This window comes from Plectropomus leopardus, chromosome 9 (genome assembly GCF_026936395.1).
Source record: "Plectropomus leopardus strain MGB_pleo_1.0 chromosome 9, ASM2693639v1, whole genome shotgun sequence".
Classification (NCBI taxonomy): domain Eukaryota; kingdom Metazoa; phylum Chordata; class Actinopteri; order Perciformes; family Serranidae; genus Plectropomus; species Plectropomus leopardus.
Window position 1 is genome coordinate 25043956 of NC_142184.1, and position 21494 is coordinate 25065449.

Genomic DNA, 21494 nt, shown 5'->3' on the forward strand with positions numbered 1-21494 from the left:
AAACAAAATATAAATCAAAATTCTGTTACTGTGTTACCTTTTTCTCCCATAAATGTTTTCAGAAACATATTTTAGCTTGCTGTTTAACTGAAACACAAGATTGTTTCTTTTAAAAGAAAGTGTTAGGTAGATGAGCATTACACGGTGTTGTTTGTGAATTAGATTTTATGGTAATGAATATATAAGTTCCAAGACAGTCACCTGAAGACAGAAACAGCACAGAAACAGTACATTCAAAGAAATAATATATGTTTGCAGCAATGTAATACTACTATGCAATTTTATTATTATCGTAAATGGCTCCACTGCTCAGAGGTTTGTGATTAGATCCTGCAATATCAGGATGTGAAGTGTTCCTGCTAAGTCATTGCTGGAATTGACAACCGTGCAACTACAAACACTAAAGTACATTTCTCCTTTAATTATGCTGCAAAATCCTGGTTATATTACTGTGTGCTTTAGATTTTAGCATTAAAGGCTTGTGCAGATAGTGGTGCTTTGTGCAGAAGTGTCTGTTTCTTACCTGAGGAGTTCAGCACTTAATTAAAAAAGCCTGGTCAAATATAAAAATGACTACTAACAGATGGCTTCTACAAAAGATAACAGAGCTGAGGCAATGCATTATATATAAACTGATGCACTTTGACACATATAATGTTGTCCCACTTAGAAGTAGTGGCGTGATAGCTTATACTCAAAACCTACCATTAAAACACTTGCAGTTAAAGAATTCAGACTGGATTCAAACATGAACAGAGGGTACTTATTCAATAAAACCGTCAAAGTAGCCTACATTATCCTAATGGAAAAAGTTTACCCTGCTGACTTGCTTTTACTATGACAGGATGGCTGATTTGGCTGCATCATAAGCAATGAGCCTTGAACCTTCCACAGGCTCACAAGTCTGCATAGACAACCAATGAATTGACTTCTTTAAAAATGAATGAGAACCTGAGGGGGGAATTTGAAAACCAAATGGCAACATGTTGAAACTGAGCTGGCTCCTTCACCCACTGATAATGCTGTTGAAGGATCAGTTTCCCCTAGGAAGTAGAGGGAATTTTGCTCTGCTTTTTTAAAGCCTGGAGTTCCCTAAAAAACACTGGAGGGAAGGTGACTCCAGTGCTTAACTATGACCTGCCTGGGACACCCAGGACAGGTAGGTGACCTACACACATTATGTCACAGGTGAGAATAAATGAGGCCGTAGGATATTTTTAAATTGGACTGTCCAACACAGTATTTTTAACATTATAATTTCTGTTATTATTGCTGTTATTATAAGAGACAGAACTGAATCAGTGACCTTTACCTCCTCCAGTAGAGACACATTATAGACTTTATACTGTATATAGACACACATCGCACATTTAGCCTGACCTACTTACAACCCCAGATGAGCAGTAGTATTTGAGCTTGTGTAAATAATAAAACAGAGTGGTATGGTTTAAGGAGCTACAGTGGATATACTCCACCCTTAAACCAGTCTTTTTCCTTTAATGTTTAATTTTTACCCTGTCCACTGTCTCTTTCTCTCTCACTCCCTCTCTCTCTTGCTTTACAGTGCCAACTCAATTAACCCCCCTTCACCCTCAGAAAACAGTCTGATTGATGAAGAGGTTGCAGAAATAGCTGCCATCAGCTTGATCACACTGCATGTTAGTGTTCTTTCTAGACACACCATTTGAAAAAAATAATATGAAAATACTGTGCATAAAAACCATTACTGTGAGTGGCTTTTAAGGTCCAGAATGTAGTATTTTGTGTCATCTCGCAGTGATGTTGCAGAACACAAATTGTGTGCCAAGTATGTAGGAGAACTATGGGAGGCATCGTAACCATTTGACTAGACAAGCCAGTTCAGGATATCTCTTACCACCCAGACCAAGAACAAATTTACTCAAATCAACAGTAATAAGCAGGGCTTTTTCCATTATGGGATGGAGGACTGCCAAACCATATTGCTACAACAAATACCAGAGCCACTTTCAAGAGAGCTATAAAGGAATACTTATATAAGGGAATATAGCAATATATCAATATATATTTATATAGGTGTTCACATACAGTAATAAGCAATGTTTATAGTAATAGTGAACAATATATAAATAAGAACATGATTATTAATCTGCATAATATAATTAACAGTAGGATATGATTCATACTGCTTACTGACAGCTTCTGATTTTTATTAAATACTGAAAACATAGTTATGAATATCGTATTCAATTTCCTATCCCATTACCATTACCAAGAAATGCCTCTAAATCCTACACACTGGACCTTTAAGTCATAATCACAACACAAGTTGGTATATGTTCACAAACCTGACCTCATATAGCCTAAATTTTTTTTGGGGGGGGGTTAAAGCTACAAAGTGGTGAAGACCTTTTTTAAAATGCATCTCTGAGCTTACAATTGTCTTATTGTTCAACACATCACTAAAACATAAAGTTTTATCATCTAGAACAATTATGTGAACTTTCTTTGCATTCATAATAATGCATTTATATATTTTTTGTAGTAAATGAAACAAGTGAGATATGTTTCTTGCAGCTACAATGTTTGTTTGGATTAGGAAATACAGCAAGCTCAAGTTTCATTTACTTTGGCAGATGCGTCTGGTCCCCTTCCCGTACAAACAGATTTCCAGCAGTCCAGGCCTGAGTCAGGCGATGACTGACAACTTGCAGAGCCATTGAACTTTACACAAAATACATAATGACATCATCATTGGCTCATGCATCCTTGCACTAGGGACATCATGGCAAAAGGAACATAAACCTAGCTTAGAAAAGGAAAAGAACTGAGGTATTTCCCTAAATGACGGAGATGCTTTAGCTGATGTGGAACTTTCAGGTGAACCACTATTTTAATACTCTGTTGTCAAAATGGCAACACTCGTTCACAGACATATTGATGCTACAGCGTCACAGCTCATCTCTGCATACTGTAGTCTATTAGGTCTATCCAGTTGCATCTAAGAGGCCTTTTGATCTATGATTGTTGATAGCACCCCTTAGAAATAAAAATGAACTGACAGGATTCAGACTGATTCACATTTGGGAATTTGTCTGGTGATGCCAGGCTCAAATACAGTTGCAACTTGGGAAGCAGGTGAATCTTTTTTTTATTTTTTAAATTTTTTAATCCTGAAAAAGACAAAATATTGTTTGAAGTCTTCGAGAGTTCTGGAAAAACCTTCAAACCAGCAGGCAGTGCTATTAAGAGACCTTCTTGGTTTTGAAAGACCACTAGGAAGTGTTTTTGAAAAACAGATGCTTGGTTCTGTGAATCAAATGTCATAATGAGAAGACACAGTCCAGGGTGATCTCTAGAGATTTGACAAAACACTGATCAATGCTCAAGCCATACACACTAAGTCAAAACAGATGTTGAAGAACTCCGTCTGACCAGTTAGCTGATACGCAGGAGCCTCCTGGTAATACACAATTGCTAGACCTTTTAACTAATTGGCTCTAAGACCAGCTCCATCATTAACAGCAATTGTATTTAAGCAGTGAACTCACCAGTATGGGAAAGCCAGTCAGGAAGTCGTAGATAAATACGATTCCGCTGATCAGGTAGGTGATCTGCAGTGATGTCTTGAGTGGCTCAGACCCATCGATGGATGATCTGCGCTTCCCCTGGGCATCCTCCACCACAATGGTGGGGACGTTGAACTTGTTCTTGTCAGCATTGTGGCCAGCCTGAATGGAGAAGGTCTGGAAGAGAGCTATGCCGATGCAGATCACACCCATAGCCACGCTGCCTCCAATCAGCAACAGAAAGCACACGCCAAAGCCCAGACCAATCTCTGTCACAATGAATCGGCAGTCAGAGGTGTAGAAGCGGTCCATGGTGTCGTGCCAGCCCACTGCTGGAAGCGTGGACAGAATGAAGGAGACCATCCAGATGCCCATCACTGTGTGCACCGCCTGCTTCTTGGTGTTACTCAACCTGAAAGCAGAACCATAGATTTAAGCATAAAGTCAAACTGTTGTCAGGCCTTCAAGTGAAACAGGTTTTGGCTTTTTTTTTTCCTGTATGTGACTATAGGCTCATAATAGTCTTAAATTGGTGGACCTTGACTGCGATACTGGTGTATCTGAAAAGCCATAATTCCACTTCTGCCAAAAACATTAATACAACCTGTGCAAGTGCTTGGACAACAAGTGAAACCTGTAAAAAAAAACATCAAATGAGGAGATGTTGGAACGTGGACCACAAATAGTATTTACAGCACCTATGGTGCCACCAACTCACACTACTCAACTATATATCAATCATAGACTGTATAAAGATGGACAAGATATGACAGCTCCCAAAAAAAAGTGAAGCAAAAACATTTCTGGCTATAATATATATCATAAACCTCAGCCCCTCCATGTTAGAGAGGATGGGACATGGGCCGAACTAAAAAAAAAAAATCACAGTGTACGTCAAATAATTTTTCCCAAAGATGGTTTCTGTCACTTAAGGTAGTTCTTATTACTATGATGTATGTTAACGTTTCTTATTCTTCTTATTCTAATAAGTTTTGTCTTAATTAGTTATTTGTCTCAGGTCCGACAGGTGTATAGGCGGGAGATTGATACTGTGGCTCCACCCCATGATCACTACTCAGCAGACTCTGGCTCCAAATAGAGTGCTGCGGGGATGACTGATTTTTTTTGTTTGTTTGTTTGTTTGGGGGTCTTTATAGCCTGTTTCCCTCCTTCCCTTGTTAAAAAATCAATGGGTTTTTTTAACAGATTTGGGGTTATTGCATAAACTTAGCTCTGTGGCCAACAAGTTTATGAAATCTTCCCAAATAAACACCACTTTCATAATTTTGAAAGGGTAGCCTAAATACAACTAGCAGAAGTAAAAATTTAACATTAGACTTTAAACAAACACTACAGTTGCATGACTTTGGCTTTGCCACTACCACTTCCACAAGGCTATAAAGCCATGTTTGGCATGATTATGCTGTGCAGTCTCATTTAGCTATTTGTTAGCAACCACCTTTTTAAAGACACATAAAACCTTCGAAAATGTATGAGTAGGGTATTAACTGATGTATTTAATGTCAGAGCAAAACATGAAATTATCTTAGTGTTAATCACAGACCTTACTTTAGGTATCTAACCGAAAACTCATTCAAAAAAATCCCAATGACTTTAGACATGGGAACAGGATGCGCAAACATGCTAACTCATTTCAGGACTCATTCTTGCAGCATGACATCACCAGCGCAAGACGGCAGCGCTAGATGGCAACTTTTGGCTTCATTTTTGTACAATGGGAGGGAGTGAAAAAGCATTTTCCATCTTCATATACAGTCACATGATGTGACTCACAGCATTAAAGACTACAAACCGGTACTACTGAACGTCTGACATTACAGTTATATTTTATATTGAGCAGACTGATGGAGAAAAAATATGTCTGACAGTGAAAGTCGGTGGAAAACACCTTTGTAAAATGGCATCATAAATGTAGCATATCTGCACCTTGGACATATAAGCTGAAAAAGCACTATCCCACACAGTCCGTCACTTAGATAAACTGCAGCTGAATGGAAGGAAATCAATGCTTTGCTGATGTTGAAAGATTGCTTTTCACGTCACTCGGTCTATTTGTCATCTAGGTCTATTTCAGCACGAAGGGATTGCTATTTCCTATCACCTCCAAGTAATTGTTACAGTCGAGCAATTTGCTGAATGTGTTTGTGTCCTCTGGCAGTGTGGCACTTTTCAAGGTTTGCAACAGCATGCGCACATCTAAAAATATGGCAGGCAGTTACTGGTGTTGTTATTTCCAACATTCGACAAAAGACGGTGCTATCCTGCCAAAACAGTTAATGTTAAGCTGTTCAAGGCATCAGCCACAAATCATAGATACAGGCGAACCCTTTTTTAGTAGACACAGAGACAGTCTATTACTTGGCCTTTGAAACTTTACTTTTTTTTATCACTTCAGTCCACCATCTATATATTGGCCTCCTTTAAAAGTGTATATATTAACAAGGAACATCTCGACACTTCGCGTAAATGTACCTTTCCTACTTCATGTGTGTTGGGAAAGATAGAGTAAATCCTAAAGCAGCAGTTCTGACAGGAAACCCAAACTCTCTCCCTAAAGAGAGCCAGAGCACATGTTCAGCCTCGTCTTTCTTTAGATAAAATTCTCTAGAGCACTGTAAAATCTGAAAAGTTGATCTTACTTAAAGTATCTTGAAATCTGATTGCCTTGAAAAAGGACAGTGATTGCAACTATAAATCTTATTTATGTTTACTTTATATCTAAGGGTTAAACTTACTTGAAATTTAGCTGTATTTCCTTAATTTTGTGAAGTTGGTGCACGTTAAAAATGACAAGTGGAATCACTTTGTTCTTTCTACATGTTAATCGTCACAAAGAGGACTTTGCCGATGATGAAGTCAGGAGATCTGTAACTTCTGTTTTGTTAACATGTTTATATACAAAAATGATAGATGGATGCAACCAGCAGAATACAATTATGTAGCACAGTCAACCCGGTTTTAGAAAGATTTATTTAATTCAACTTGTCATTTCTGAATTGTAACAACTTCACAAAATTAAGTAAATATAACCAAAGTCAAGGGAACTAAACAAACAGTTATAAAGGGAATGTAAATTAAGAAATTTAGTTATATTTTGTGGCATTTTTCAAGGCAATCGGTTTCCTAGATTTTTTTTTAAAAAAGTAAAATCAACTTGTCAGACTTTACACCGAGGAGCACTGGCTAGATAAAGAATGCCTCACAAACAGAATATGTAAAAAATATAATCTGAAATATCTGTAACTTATAATGCATTGGCTTACATGCATTGACACAATATGAGTGGTACAGAGGGGGCAGCAGTAGCCTCTGTCTTTGCACTATGCCTTAGTGCAAAGACAAGTAGGTCTTGTTGTCACTGTGAGTAATTATGCTAGCCTTTCCTGAATGTGCCTGGGGTACATATGATGGGGAAGTTGCGTCATCAAGCTGCTTGAATCTATTACGGGAGAGAGAGCGTTGTGAGGGAAAAAGCTCCTAAGAGATAGTGAGCGCGGGATGATGAGAACAGCTGCCGAAGTACAAGGTTGGAATTCATAATTCAGGCCTTCGCTGTGTGTTAATGTCAGAGACAAGGCAGCCATGCTACCTCAGCAGGGCTAACGCGGAGCGATTTAAATGAAAGATGAACAGCAATTACACGGTGCATCGGCTGAGCTATCACTCGCACCATATCATTGTTAAAAGTGACTCGGAAACAAGAAGAGAAGCTGCTGCGAGGAAAGTCAATGTTTCCAGACAGGAGATGAGAGAGAATATAGTCAGATGAGTGAGTGGACAGATGAGGGAGATAAAAGCATTTGACTAAAGCCTGATATCTCTGTGCGGGCATCAGCCAATAATGACAGCTGCACAAGCAATATAGATAGCAAGATTGAGCATAGATTTAAAAGTTTACGTATCTTATTTGAAGGTCTGCTTATGTGCAAAAACGGCTGAGCTGACTGCAGGCTGAGCATCTGCAGGCCTGATGCCAGGAAGTAGTTTTGTTTTTCAGCAGGGGAGGAAGAGCAAAGCAGCAGAATACTGATCTTCACCACATGTACCACAGCACAAGTTTCTGCACCATTTAGCTTGTTTGCGCTATGCAGAAATTAAAACCAATTTCCTGCATTTGCCACAGTATTTGCTCTACAAATGCATTCATCTGTAATTCTGTATCTCAAATCAGATACCTCTGTATTTCTTCTTGCTATTTTGAATGTATGTATGCATTGCTTTTTAGTATACACCTCTTTGCACAGAGATGCATTTATTTAAGAAACATATTTTATTGTGAAAAACATACATGACCAATAGCAAAAAGAAGTGTTTTTAAAAATATTTGGAAAAATGAGTCAGAATCAGACCGTGAATTGACATTGTGCATTGCTTCCTTTGCTCCTCTCTATCACGAGGAAAGAAACACAGGTGCGGGACGAAAGTAACGGCTGGATAAATCTCCCACAAAACAAGAAAGTGCTAAATAATTCTGGCACACAGAGCTCATCAATGCTTCGGTTAGTCCTCCAAGTAAATGACCATGTTACTTTCAAACCAATTCATCATGAATGTCGCAGTTGTGTGAAATTGGTCCAATGCACCAAAACCATCTTAGTGTATAATCACTATTTTCTCTAATGAATAACATTGGGCTGGAATAAACCATCCAGAATCCTTAGCCACCCATTCAATATATAAGACACGAAAAATACCTGTTTTTTTTAAGCAGAATTGACACATACATGAGAAAACTATAGAAATATTATCAAATGTGTTTATAAAAGCACTGGATTGTGTAAGAAGAAAATAATGGTCTCTTTTTAATAATCATCAGATCAGGTTAAGTTGACTTAGCACTCGTGCATACCTGAATACAAGCAGAAATAGCATCAAAATCATGTTTCAAAGGAAGCAGCGATGTTGTTCAGAACATCTGATTATGTGTGAACAGCAGATGTCTTGGAAGTCTAACAACACTAAAATGGTGTTACTGCAGCAGGGTGCTGACTGTAATGTGAGGTGAACCTGATCTTTATTATTCAGTGTTACTTAGTAATATCACTTGTGAGGAACCAAATGAAGCTGCAAACTAGAGCCAGCAGATGCTCAGTCTAGAGGGTTTTTACATGCTGTTGCTGTTTCCCTAAATAACTGCAATCAGCAGATGTGTTGGCAGGAGAGACGTCTCACCTGATGCAGAGCATTCCTCCCAAAAACTGGGGGAAAACAAGCTGACAAGTGACACAAATCTAAACTGTGTTCCCATCTCATTGGAGGGATCCGCTCAGAAATACAGCAAGGGGTCCAAAATTTGCAGCCTAAAACATCAGAATGTTGTCTTTTGAGGTGGTTTCAGCAGATGTTATGTCAAAGCCTTTGTCAATTGGTTTGTTTGGTTTGTCAATTTTGTACAATTATAGAAACATGCCAGTGCAACATGGCAATCTGCAAGCACCTGCTCCATATGTAGATACAAATGTCTCATTCTAAGATAATGAAAACACAACCATTTGTATTTTCAGGTGATTATACACTAAAGAAAACATGCTTATTTGATCATATTCCATTTTTTCCAGTATATCCCCCTAAATCTGACACACTGCACCTTTAATTACAAATGAAATATATTTTTCACCTTCCTCCAGTTGTATTTGGTCACAGAAAATCCCTAAAATACACTGTCAACAGTTTTCATGTTGACTATTTCTTCAGTAGAAAGCCGTTCCAATAAAAAGTGTTTACAGTGGGATCTTTGGATTATCCAAAGTAACCAAGACATTGTTTCTGCAAAGAGATGTCGCTTTAGAATTGAAATATAATGATATATTATGACACAATTAAATGGTGCAAGCATCACAAACAAAATCCCATTCCCCTCTATTGTATTGTGGTGAAGGCAGACATTTCAGAGACAAACAAAAAAGCAAAGTTATCTCCAGTGAATTGATGCCTGTCTTGATACTACATAAATTTATTTGGGTGAAATTACCATTTGAAAATTGTACCACCTAAATTGAGAGCATAGTCTGAAGACTGTGTGTCTTACCTGTAGTTTACAGGCCAGCGTACCATCCACATGCGGTGATAAGAGAGTGAGGTGACGGAGAAGCAGGTGACCAGTGTGAGAGTGTAGAAGGTGGAGACAAACACCTTGCACAGACCCTCGTTCCACTCGTAGTTGGAGTGCTGACGGCGCAGCGTTATGACACAGTACATGGTGATGGGGATGGCCATGTTGAGGATGTGCGTGCCCGCCAGCGTGCAGATGAGGAACTCCAGCGGCTTCCACTTTTTCTGCTTGGCACTGACACTAAGGATGCTCCAAGTGTTGGCCAGGATGGACACGCCTGAGCAGACCAGCCAAGCCAGCGTGTTGGCGTTGATGACATCATCCTTCATGGTGGTTACCTTATCCACCATGTTGGAGCGGGGCAAGGCGAAGCCTGGGGGGCCGCAAGGAATTGTTGGCAAGAGCAGGTACACGCAAGGAAAAGGAGGAGGTGGTGATGGGCAGGAGGGGATACAGGATGTCGGGCGAGGCAGGCATCCTATCTGGGTGGGCGTACACTTCCCATGGGATGGCCACAGTAGGGAAGGGACATGGTAGTGGTGCGGCACAGTGGGATGTTAGAGGGGGAGGATGAAAGAGCCGGGCCAGTTCCCTTACAAGCCTGAGGCTGGAGAGGGGGAGAGAGATCACACAGAGATCAGAGACGGAGCATGTAAAGGAACTTATATGAGTCAGTCCAATTCAAATAATCCTTCATCCCACTAATACGGTTATGTTAATCACAACAGTCTATTACTGTTAATACTGAAAAACATCAGTTTCATGTGATTTAAGACAGAGCAGTAATCAGTCAGCAGAGCTTATTTTAAAAATGCTGCAAGCGATATGACAGAATAGCATAAGATGCAATTGCTATTTATAACTGAATGGGGGCATGATGGGAATACTTTGCATGCAATAAAATAAAATGAAAAATCGAGTTATACCAAAATGCTACAAAATATCATAAACAGTAAAAATGCAGTCTTACAGGACTTTCCTGAAATAAATACCATTTTGTAAAGCTTACATTTAGTGCTGAAACAGTCAATTAATATGGTAGCCAATGAAAAAAATACATTAACATTTTGTCATTCACCAATCAAAAAATACAGCACATCCCATGTTTCCAGCTTCTTATTTTTGAAGATTTGCTGCTTTTATCTTAAATTGAATTTCTTGTCAGTTTTGGACAAGAAAAAAAACTTGTAGGAAAATTCCAAGACAATAATGCACAGGTATTTATTGAGTTGTTCCTGTAATTTTGTCCTACCTTTATACCCCTAAAAAAATGCTAACAGAACTGAATCGTACGCAACCCTGTTACAAGCAGCCATCGAAAGAACACACGCAAATTGCTTGTTTTTTACAGTTTTTTAGGGCGATTTCCAGCGTAGCACAGCTTTAGCCAGAGAAAAATCAGAAGAGGATGACTTTGGTTCCCCCACTGTGGAGTGAAAAGTGCTTGGCACAGCTGGAGCGTGTTGTCACATCTATTTCCTGTCTTTGACGTGTCCAAACACTGATGTGCTGTGGGCAAGACCCCTAGGAGGGGACACTGGAAAAGACAAGGACCACGTCATCGTCACCCTGCTCTCGTTTTCACTGATCTAATCCTCCACTCTCACTGTTCCCTACAAGGGCACCCTAAAAATCTGTCAGCCAATCAGGTTCAGTCTTGCTAATGCAGGAGGTTAAGAAGCAGCACTGATGTGTTCTGCAGGACCCGTGTAAAATTAATAAGGAGGTGATCCTGCAAATTCTGCTGATTTAAGAAGAGGTTGAATTTTCACTGTAAAGCACATAAACTCTAGAGATTTGGCCCAGGAAAAGCAACAAAAAACACTTTTAAAAAGTCTCATTTCTGTTCCAAGCAAAATGTAGCACAGTTTGTAAGGACTGAAATAATGGTACAACATAGTGGAAATGATGCCAGAGTGACATCTGACAGCCAGCAGTGTCTCATTTGTACATAGCCGAGAATAACTAACTTAACCGAGGATACAGTAGGATGCTACAGTTATCAGACACTTCAATTTAATATTTTTTGAGACCTTCTCAAGATCATTTTTAACACAATTTAATACTGATTTCTTTTACATTTTTTTTTATTCAAGCATTGCAGACAAGTATAAAAGTTGGCCATATAAGGTCCTGTGCAGAAGTAGAAATATAGAGTGAGTTAGGTAAATCTACATTTTGTCAATGGGGAAGTGCAAGTATATAGTAAAAAACAAAGCATTAGGTTCAGCGAAAGGTTAAAAGACTTGTTACATCAGAAATAATTACTTTTACTCAGAGGAGCTTGATTGTTTTAATAAAAACATATAACGAATAAAGGAAATTAGCTAAAATGCTTGTGGCAATTATGACCATACAAATTCAAATTTAATGAATAGTAATTACATTTAATTTATTTTGTTCTTCTGTGTTCTTAACATCCAATAATACTAAATGTGGGACTAAATGTGGATTTGTTGTGATCGCCCTGCTGCCAAAACAGGTTACCAAACAAGCTACTAATGGTCCATATGATTTTTTGTTTACAAGCTGTTCAATGGTAATACTGCAGCATGAGTCTAGACCCACCAAACACAAAAATAGATTTAAAAAAAGAAAACAATAAAGAAGAGTTTCACTGCAGAAATGATAAAAGAAAACACTGTTTAAAAAAAAGAAAGAAAAAAAAGCATAATCACACTCTTAAAAACTATTAAAAACACCTTAGACCAGGCTGGGATATAAAATGAGTGATTCATAGCTTTGATCCAGGAATCCCCTGGTGGTTGGGATGGACCAAGCTGCAGTCTGTGTGTTGACTGTTGTGTTGAGTCAAACACTAAACATAGTAACAGCGTCAAAATACTGGAAAATACAGCATCTGAAGCAACAAAAGCAAATGCGGGAGTGCCATTAAATGGAGTATACACATGTAAAGTTGTTTTGCCTGCCAGCTTCCTAATGAGGAGTTAAGTCTGGTCACGATAGAACCAAAACTGACCAAACAGTTAAACAGTCTAGAAGACTGTGACTCTCAGCCAGTGAGTGCTTCAGCTCCAAACCTCTTCAGGTCTTTGACTCGGAGTGGATCTTGTTCTCCCTCACAACCTTTGGTGATATTTCACAAAATTTAATTTCACCACCTCACATTTCTCTCAACCTCTGAATCACAGACGGCTGCTGCCAGTACTGCAGAAGCTGTGTTATCTCTGTCGATTACCCCTCCTCTCCTCTCCTCTTCCCACAGTGGGAATGTGCATTACTGTGTCACCCTGACCCTTTTCTGTTAATGCATGTCCTCTGTCCAGGTAACTGGTAAAGTGAATTTGTGAAATAAATTCACTCAGTTTTGCATCTGTAATTGCAGAGCCGCTGATAGGAAAACTTTTTCCATTAAACTACTTTACATGGCAGCATAAATTGTGGACATGTAAGGGCTGCAGGTATATGCAAGTAGACATCACAACTAGCTGTATGAGAAAGGGGTTGCTCATAATGATGAACCCACAGAGCTATCACCAGATTTTGTGGTTCCTCTCATGTCTGCGGGCTTGACAGTAACTTTCAGCTCATTCTTCTGGTCTTCCAGCCTGCGATATTTCTGTTGTGGGTCACCGTTGCCGCTCTCATTATGTTTACTGGCAGCTGTTTTTTAGGGGTAATGCCTTAAAAATCAGTGGTGGAAAGTAAATTTGCACAACTACTGTACTTAAGTAAAATTTTATGTACTTGCACTTGAATCTTTTTTATCTGGCAGCCTTAGTTTTTTCTTATCTATTTTTTATTCTATGGGCCATGAGTAGCTCAGCTTTTTTTCTTTTAAACACACACACAATTACAGTCACATCTTATACCCAAATGAAATGTCAAGGGGGTTAGAAAAAGGTATGAAAAAATAAGACACTACCCAAGCGTAGTTGACATCTATTGAATTCTTGTCTTAATCACAATCTTTCTAACAACCAAACTTTTTTTTTTATTAGGGATCAAAAAATGACAACATTATAGAAGTAGTGCACAAAACAGGAACAATAAACATTATCTCTGCATAATAAAACAGTAGTTTTAAATCATATAAATATTAAATGTTTTTTTTTCCAAACAAGACAATAAAATAAAACATATAACCTCAAATAAACAATCTAACTATAAGAAAAGAATCAGAGTAAATGTAACCTAGGTTGAAGACTGAGAAGGAAGAGTGAACAAAAAAGGTTAAATACATAGAATAAATGAAATAAAATCAGTAAAAAAAAAAAAAAAAGGGGGGGGGGGTTCTAGTCAAAGGGCAGGGTTACAACCAAACTCTTTTCAGAGGTCCCTGCAGTGAAATGTTATTAAATGGGGGTCAGTGACCTAATGCGTATCAATTCAGGCTTCCTTGACCTGAAAAAAAATTGAGAACCACATTGCTAGATTGTATAGCCGGCATATAAAGTTTTACATGGGGCGGGAAGGAACAGTGAGAGCCGTTGGGATTCGACTATCCAGACCAGCGAAGCAAATCAAAAGACCCTTTTCACTTCTTAAAAGCTTTTAGATGAGACAGTTTCAGGGCACTGGTATTGTTTATGCTCACTCACTGACACCTGGGAAACCTGTGCTTTTTTTCCTGCTTTGACAAGTCTTGGTGAAAAGAGTCTATAAGCTGACATTTAAGAAAAAGTGCTGCAGAGTTCACTTTATGTGGACTGTGCAATACAAACATCCCTATCACACTATAGGTATGTGCCATTTCTAATAATAGGCATTGGTCACATCTTTTTCATGACTTGACATCAAATTTTGTTTTGTTTTGTTGGGCTACATTCACTGAGTCATCTAGAAATAATACTAAAATTTCAACTACAGTGAAGAAATTGGTCCCAGTTCTCATTTTGAGTCAAGTTGAATTTAAAACAGTCACATCTCTTATTCTGGAAATTCTCAAAGATGTCACATAATGCTTCTTGCAGCCACAGGCACACTACAGAGAAGACCACTTAACCAACAATGCGCTCCATTACCATGATAAGTCATGTTTCAGCTTCAGCACAATATACCCAAACAATTCCCCTCTCTATGCATCCAGCTGTGTTTGTAATTTACCAACGTAGGCAGAGAGCAGCAGAAAATGTACTCTTCTGCTTGGGTGACTCATGAGGCTCAAGAGGGACAATGGCAGCTTTCAATTAATACAAGAAATTGCAATAAGGTCTAACAAGGTTATTCCAGGATGTTTACAAGCAACTGCAGTTTTTTATACCTCTGGGAACAGCTGGAGGTACTGCAGAGATTTCAAACAAACAATACAAGGATGGTATTTTTAACCGGTGATGTCAACTTTAATCCAATTTTTGCCTCTTTTTCATTTTGGTCATCCCTCTTTGTGTGTAGAGTCACTCTCTGCCTCAGTCCAAGCCAGTTAACATTCACCGTTCACATGTTTTATAAATAAAATGTGTTGATGGGCATCATGTGCTTCTGTATATAACGCAAGATTGCACTGAGAATTCACAGATGACATCTAGATTAATGCCAATGTTGATGCACAGTCCCCAGCATTTTACCAGTGTTGTGTTTATGCACATTTATGCTTGGGGAAATTCTTCCTCATTCGGACTAAAATTCAATTAAGTCTGCCCGTCTCCTCAAGCAGCACAAAGCCAGGCCGAAGCATGTGAGAAAAGTCGATTAAAATGCACCTGCTGTGCTACATTGACATCAGGTTTTTTTCACAGTGCATACCCAGAGATCAGAAATGGAAAATGCAGACACGATTAATCATGTCTATAATGTGGGTAAACTCTGCAATACAACCCAGAGTACAACACCAGCCTCGACTACAAATTAGATTCATAGAATGTTATTGTGCGGCATTAAAATCCAATTTTGAATGTCAGATTTAAACTTCACCACATTCCTCTCTTGTGAATGTTGGATGGAAACAGCAAACTGGCTACTGAAACAGATTTAGTGAAACGTACTTTCAACATACCACAACCAATTAAACCAATCCTATCACCAGGACCAACACTGATATTGCAAGTTTCTGCAAAACCCCCTGGATCACGCTTCATAACGTAAAGGGCACATGACTTCATGCATCAACACTGAACATTGGCATTGGACATAAATCATGAGGTGCATAATCGTCCACTATGAAGGTAAATCCAAGCATACTGTACTGATTTTCACATAATCCATGGATTGGTTTGCTATAAATAAGGTTCACCCTTTCTTGATATTTGTTTATTAGGATCCCCATTACTTGTTGCTAGTAGCAACAACTTCTCTTGTTAGAGGAGAAAACAGATGAGTTAAAGCTTATCTTCTGTTTAGAAAATGATCTGAGGGAAACATGAAAAGGATCAGAAATACAAGACTCAGAAAATTAAAGGTCAAGAGGGTGATATCTCCCTGCACTATATTTTTGATAATTATGTATACATCTGGTTTATTCTAGTATCGCCCATCTAAATGTAAGCAGGTCTATCTGTAGAGTTTAATTTGTTGGCTTTAGGCGGTTATATCAACTTTCGGCCTGCCCTAAATAGATTGCTGGGTGGACTATTTTCTAATTCAAAATAAAAATAGAGGGATTCACTCAGGGATATTTTTCCACTTTAAGTGTAAATGAGGTACCAAAGTAAGTAAAAAAGTATCAAATTATACCTTTAAAAAAGTGCCAAGAAGTGTGACGACACGCATCGAAAGGTTGAAAACAGGCAATTTAATGAAAAATTGACGGATGAATTTGCCTTTTTAATGCCTCCATTTTTTATGTTTATTCATTTTATCTGATAAATTTTATTAATGTTTGTTTATTAACTTGCCCTTGGCCTTGGCAAAATTGTCTCCTATGCTAAGCAAGATGAGATTCCTTAGATTAAGGTTTTACAGAGACAATCTCACCCTTTACATTGGTGACGTATTTTCTTTGACACAAGTCTGCAGGCTTAAAGCCAAACAGCTCAGTGTATGTTGTGTCACAACAGTTGCAGCAGCTTTTAGTGTGAAAGAGAGAACGTAGTGTAAATACTGGCAGTAACAACTAAGGAGATTTTGTTCAGACTCAGAGTGACACTAAAGAGCCCACTCAGTAAAACCTTTGCAATATGCTCATTACCAACCCTCATTAGTAACCTTTCAAAGAATATGTGGTGCAAACATTATGTTTTTTTTAACTGTTTATTTAGCTGACTTCGACACAAATGAAAATGTTAAAACTGCCGTGAACATGAACTGCATAAGTGAACTATTGCATGAGTGTTCAATGTAAAATCTGCACAGAAATCCACTAATTTTGAGATTTTTTAATGAAGACTATAAAAACTGAAAAAAATGCTTAACTACAGAAATTTAACAAATTTTACTGCAAATTGTCTGGAAACCAAAAAATACTTTTATGTTTAGTAATAACAGTACACTAAAATAACAGTTTAAAGTGTAATTTGCTGTAACAGCAGTAACGTATGAGTAACGGTAATGGTAATTCACTTTATGTTATTTTACTTTTAATTTTTAATTTAAATATAATGAACTTGTTTTGTTTTATAATTGTAATTTTTCATTTGAAAAAAGTTGTATTCATTGTTGGTTATTTTTGTTTTTAATGTATGTTGTTTAAATGTAGCTATGTTAAGCACTTTGGTTTACATAACGGCTCAATTTGAATAAAGCTGAGTTGGAGCATAGTAGTCGTTTTAGTAGAAGTAGGTATGGTGGTGGTAGGAGTATTAGTGGTAAGAGCAGTTATAGCTGTGGTTATAGTAGTTGTAGCACTGGTTTTATTGAAACACTTGACTGACGGGCTTTCTAACTATAGTGGAACTAACAGCTCGATCACCCTCAATCCCCCGGGCCTCCGAGCCAAATCTGTCCTCTACACAGGGGAAATCAGCACTGACAATCACACACAGGCTGTAAAGACTTTCTCTCTCTAATGTCGAGATGTTGAATGGTAACAAAGTGGCTCAGATTTACTGAGGTGTTGATACGAGAAAGATAAGCGAACACGAATGTGTCCTGGTGTCTTTACATGCATTTCAATAATTACTCACTTTTTACGTTCCCTGGCCTACATGATCTGTCTACACCCAGACATGCAGAATCGCTTTAGAGCAAAGGCAATAATTTACAATCTGACCTGATGAAATTTAGTGGAATGATCTAGCCTGGAACAAAAAACAACTGATTGCCGAGAGAAGCAATGCTTGTTTCTTTAACTATAATAACTATGACACCAAGCAAGCCAAAAATTGGCTCATGCTTATGGGCTCAGAAGATCAATTTATCCTAAAATTCTAAATTATAGAAATGATGCCTTTATGATAGCAAAGCACACTCTTCCAAGGGCTATGGTTCCTAATATAGTGTACTTCTAACGTTTTATCAGGGTTTTACATTATAGTGAGGTAACTTGATCTGATAAACTTTAGAAAAATTGTGTTGAAATAGCATACAAAATAGCAATTAAAAATGTAAACAAATAAAACTGATTAAAATAAGTTATGTAGGGTTTAGTGTCTCTCACTGTTATGTCTATAAGCTAGAAATGTTATCAGCTTAAATACTAATAATACTAATAATCAGTATCTGTATCAGACCTGAAAAAACAATATCGGTCAACCCCTACTCTGCAGCTAAATCTAGGGACCAAAACAAAAATCCTAAAAATTACACAGACTTACAAAATAAAAGTCTGCTAAACTTGAAGAATCTCAGTCAACTGAGGGCACTCCAACTGATGATTCAAATCTTTGAGTTTCAGGGGGCAGCCCTACTCAGTATTGTCTTTTCTAGACAGAGCTTAAGTCATTTAATGCCAGAATGTAACTGTCAATATAAATATAGAGGCCAACAGCCTGTTTACACCAAGGCATTTACAGAAACACCATCAGCATGGTGGAGGGCTGATGAAACTGCTGCAGAGGAAACTGCACCTTTTTTCTCCTGCATGCCGAGCTGATCACTTTGCACACTTCTAACTGTTGAGAGGACTTAAAACACATTTTCCTTCGTTTGAAACTGTAATTAGCTGAGATACAGACAGGAAGAGACAAGTGTGTCTCGACAGATTTTGGCAGGCATAAAGACAGATTTATCTGTTAAAACAAATGCCAAAATGGATGACAACATGTCTGAATGAGATCAGACCAGTGATTACATGGAAACCTGTTCCAAGGAACATGATGATGATTTTCAAGGCGCTCATCAGCACAATGTCGGTCAGTGTGTTGGGTGTGGTACTGAGTGAGAGGCTGGCGTACATGTGTAATGTTGACCCACATCTATACAGGCAGTGTGGCAGTGGAGCTCTTCTATAAGCTCCCTGCTGACAGGTGTGATGGATGGGGTCTTATTGCCCGACCAGCCACTCATCACTGGAGCTGTCAGAGAGGAAAATGCTCTGTCCTGGCTTTCCCCAGAGCACAGTCTCTGTGTTTAATATTATATCGCTGATGCTTACACATGACAGGTGCTTTACTTTGAAAGTCAAGTCAGCAGGTAAGCCTTTTTTGGCAGCAGCTGCACCCTGTTTCACATTTACACAGTTAGGAACTCTCATGGTAAGGAGCTGCAGCACAAGTGTAGTCCTCTGTAGCTTTGAGGGTTAAGTGCCTTTTTATACAGGGAATGTCAGGGGCGGTCATTAATTTAACTGTCCCACTTAAAAGCAATTGCAAAACATCTAAAATATCAAAAAGGTACTGCACTGCTGTCTGGTTCATAGCCATGTAAATTCTGCTGCTTGTCTGTAAACATCCTTTTTATTTTTTCTGGCTGCAACCAGTTCCTTTTGTTTATTCATGTTGACTGATCTGTACTACTGTGAATATTGCATAATATAGTCTTTGTTTATGTTTCTTAATCATGGAATTTTGTCCTCAGCAGCTCAAGGGCATCCTACTGAGTGTGTAAAACTGATCCATATTTTATAACAGGGTACTTCCTAGTCACAAATCCATGTCTAAAGCCCTTTTTACACCACCTATCTGAAAATATCAAACCATTATGACGCCTCGCCATTCTGTAAAATAGGTATGAACATAGAATGGTAGGACAAAATCACCTCACCTTCAGCTGCCACCAGAAGTCATAACAGCATTGAAACAATGTCTGTGTAAAAGGGACAGCCAGCATGCCGTGTGTGATGTTTTAAAGGCATATTAGGCACGCGACCCACCGCTGGAGATTTAAAAGCAGCAAGCAGCAGTTAGCGGCTAACTCAAAGAAGAAGAACAGTAACCGAAAATGTCCGCAAATTGTGAAAACAAGCAGAAGACGAGATCAGCTGTCATATAATTGTTATCTTGATATGCCATTGGTATTTTCTTTAGTGCTCCTGAAGTACAGTAAAGCCAGATGCTGTTTCTTTTGACATCATGCCTGTCATGCCTTTTTTGCTTCCGTGATGCCGGCATGCCATCTAAAATCGCACACTGGAGCAGTATAATGCTGCTGTTTTACTAATGGGTTGTAAACATTGTTCACAGCTCATCCTGGAGAAATGCCACTCACAAATATCCCAACCTCTGAAGTTACACTGCTTTACAAGTTTTTTTATGCAAAGATAGAAAATGTTTAGTTTACAGGCTTTACATCTGCTTCAATCAGACAGGGAGATGTTTTACTAGAAACATTCTCAGTTTTAAAGGGGGTCAATGAAGGTTGTTGAAAATCAATCTGAAAAAGTACATTGTCTCCCAGTGAGAAGTAATGAGGATCATAAAGGACTAAATAATTTATCAGCAGCATTGCAACATTTTAGATGAATAACACTAGATAATTGCAATTTAACATATCCATTTAACATGTTTTTACGTGACAAAATAGATATTTCTCATTTTTATTATTGTATCATTAGTGTTCAAATACTTATATATATATATATAATGTATATGAAATATAAAACAAAACCTTGTCATCATATATCATATATTCATAATATATCATCACAGCTGTAGCCAGTTGGTGTCACCCACAAAGTGCAGTTGAAGAGCTCTCCTACACCCCATGAGGGATTACAGTGGCCCTCAGAGGCCAAAATACGATAAATCTTACTCATCTCCAGTGAGCGCTCATTATGTAGCTATCAATAAAAGTCCAGGAGAGGCTCCTCCTTTTGTGACAAATGATCAGCAGTTTCAGCTTTAACACACTGTCCTGCAGGTGATTCGCCTCTTTAGTGACGTCTCTAACTGCCCTGTCATGACTCTGAATTTTTCATAATTATCCAAACCTGCATTTTATTAGGAGGGGTTACATTGTCACAGATGCAGAAAAGTCATAAAAGACAAAATTAATGAAAGTAAAAATGTCTTCTTTCAAATACAGTAATAAGTGAATATGTCCTCTATTACCATTTTTTTTCCCTACTTGTGATCGTTTAAGTCATAGCAGGAGCCTCAACTCAACCAATTCTATTCCTCAGCGTTCATTTATCTGTCTACTATATGGTTCAATTCAAAATGCAGGCGTATCAAAGCTTAATAAAGATCCATCGAGATTCCTGTTACCTCTGTCAGGCTCCTCTCAGTGTGTTCATGCTGGGCTCTATGTCCAAAGATGAAAGACTGCAGAGTATAACAACGTTCATAAAGCAGCGAGCTTAACTTTCCAGCAAAAGTATGGCCTTCCCTCCTCAGCTGTCCCTTTGACCTGGGGCCTCATTACAGAAAAATATCAAAACTGCTCATCCTATCTTTAGTTTTAAAGATAGGAAATATCTTTCTATCACTGAAACAATGTCTACATCGATGGCTGTGTCCCATCCTATCTCAGACCTATTTTATCTTAATTTATGAATCCCTGACTATAACAATAACATGTATTTCCTCAAGTGGCCCTCATCCTGTCATGCCTATATCTTTGTTTATAATGTACACACACTGTCTGCATCTTTGATTAGA

General features: G+C 38.3%; 1 protein-coding gene across 1 annotated transcript in view; it reads right to left on the bottom strand.

Annotated features, from left to right (window-relative positions):
- The window catches only part of gpr153 (G protein-coupled receptor 153), a 42927-nt gene that overhangs the window by 14069 nt on the left and 7364 nt on the right, over nt 1-21494 (bottom strand). Inside the window, exons 2-3 of the mRNA XM_042491777.2 lie at nt 9598-10228; nt 3531-3960 (exon numbers count right to left, since the gene is read on the bottom strand). Coding sequence (XP_042347711.1) covers nt 3531-3960; nt 9598-9971 — 804 coding nt within the window. The 5' untranslated portion in view covers nt 9972-10228. The remainder of the gene's footprint in view (nt 1-3530; nt 3961-9597; nt 10229-21494) is intronic.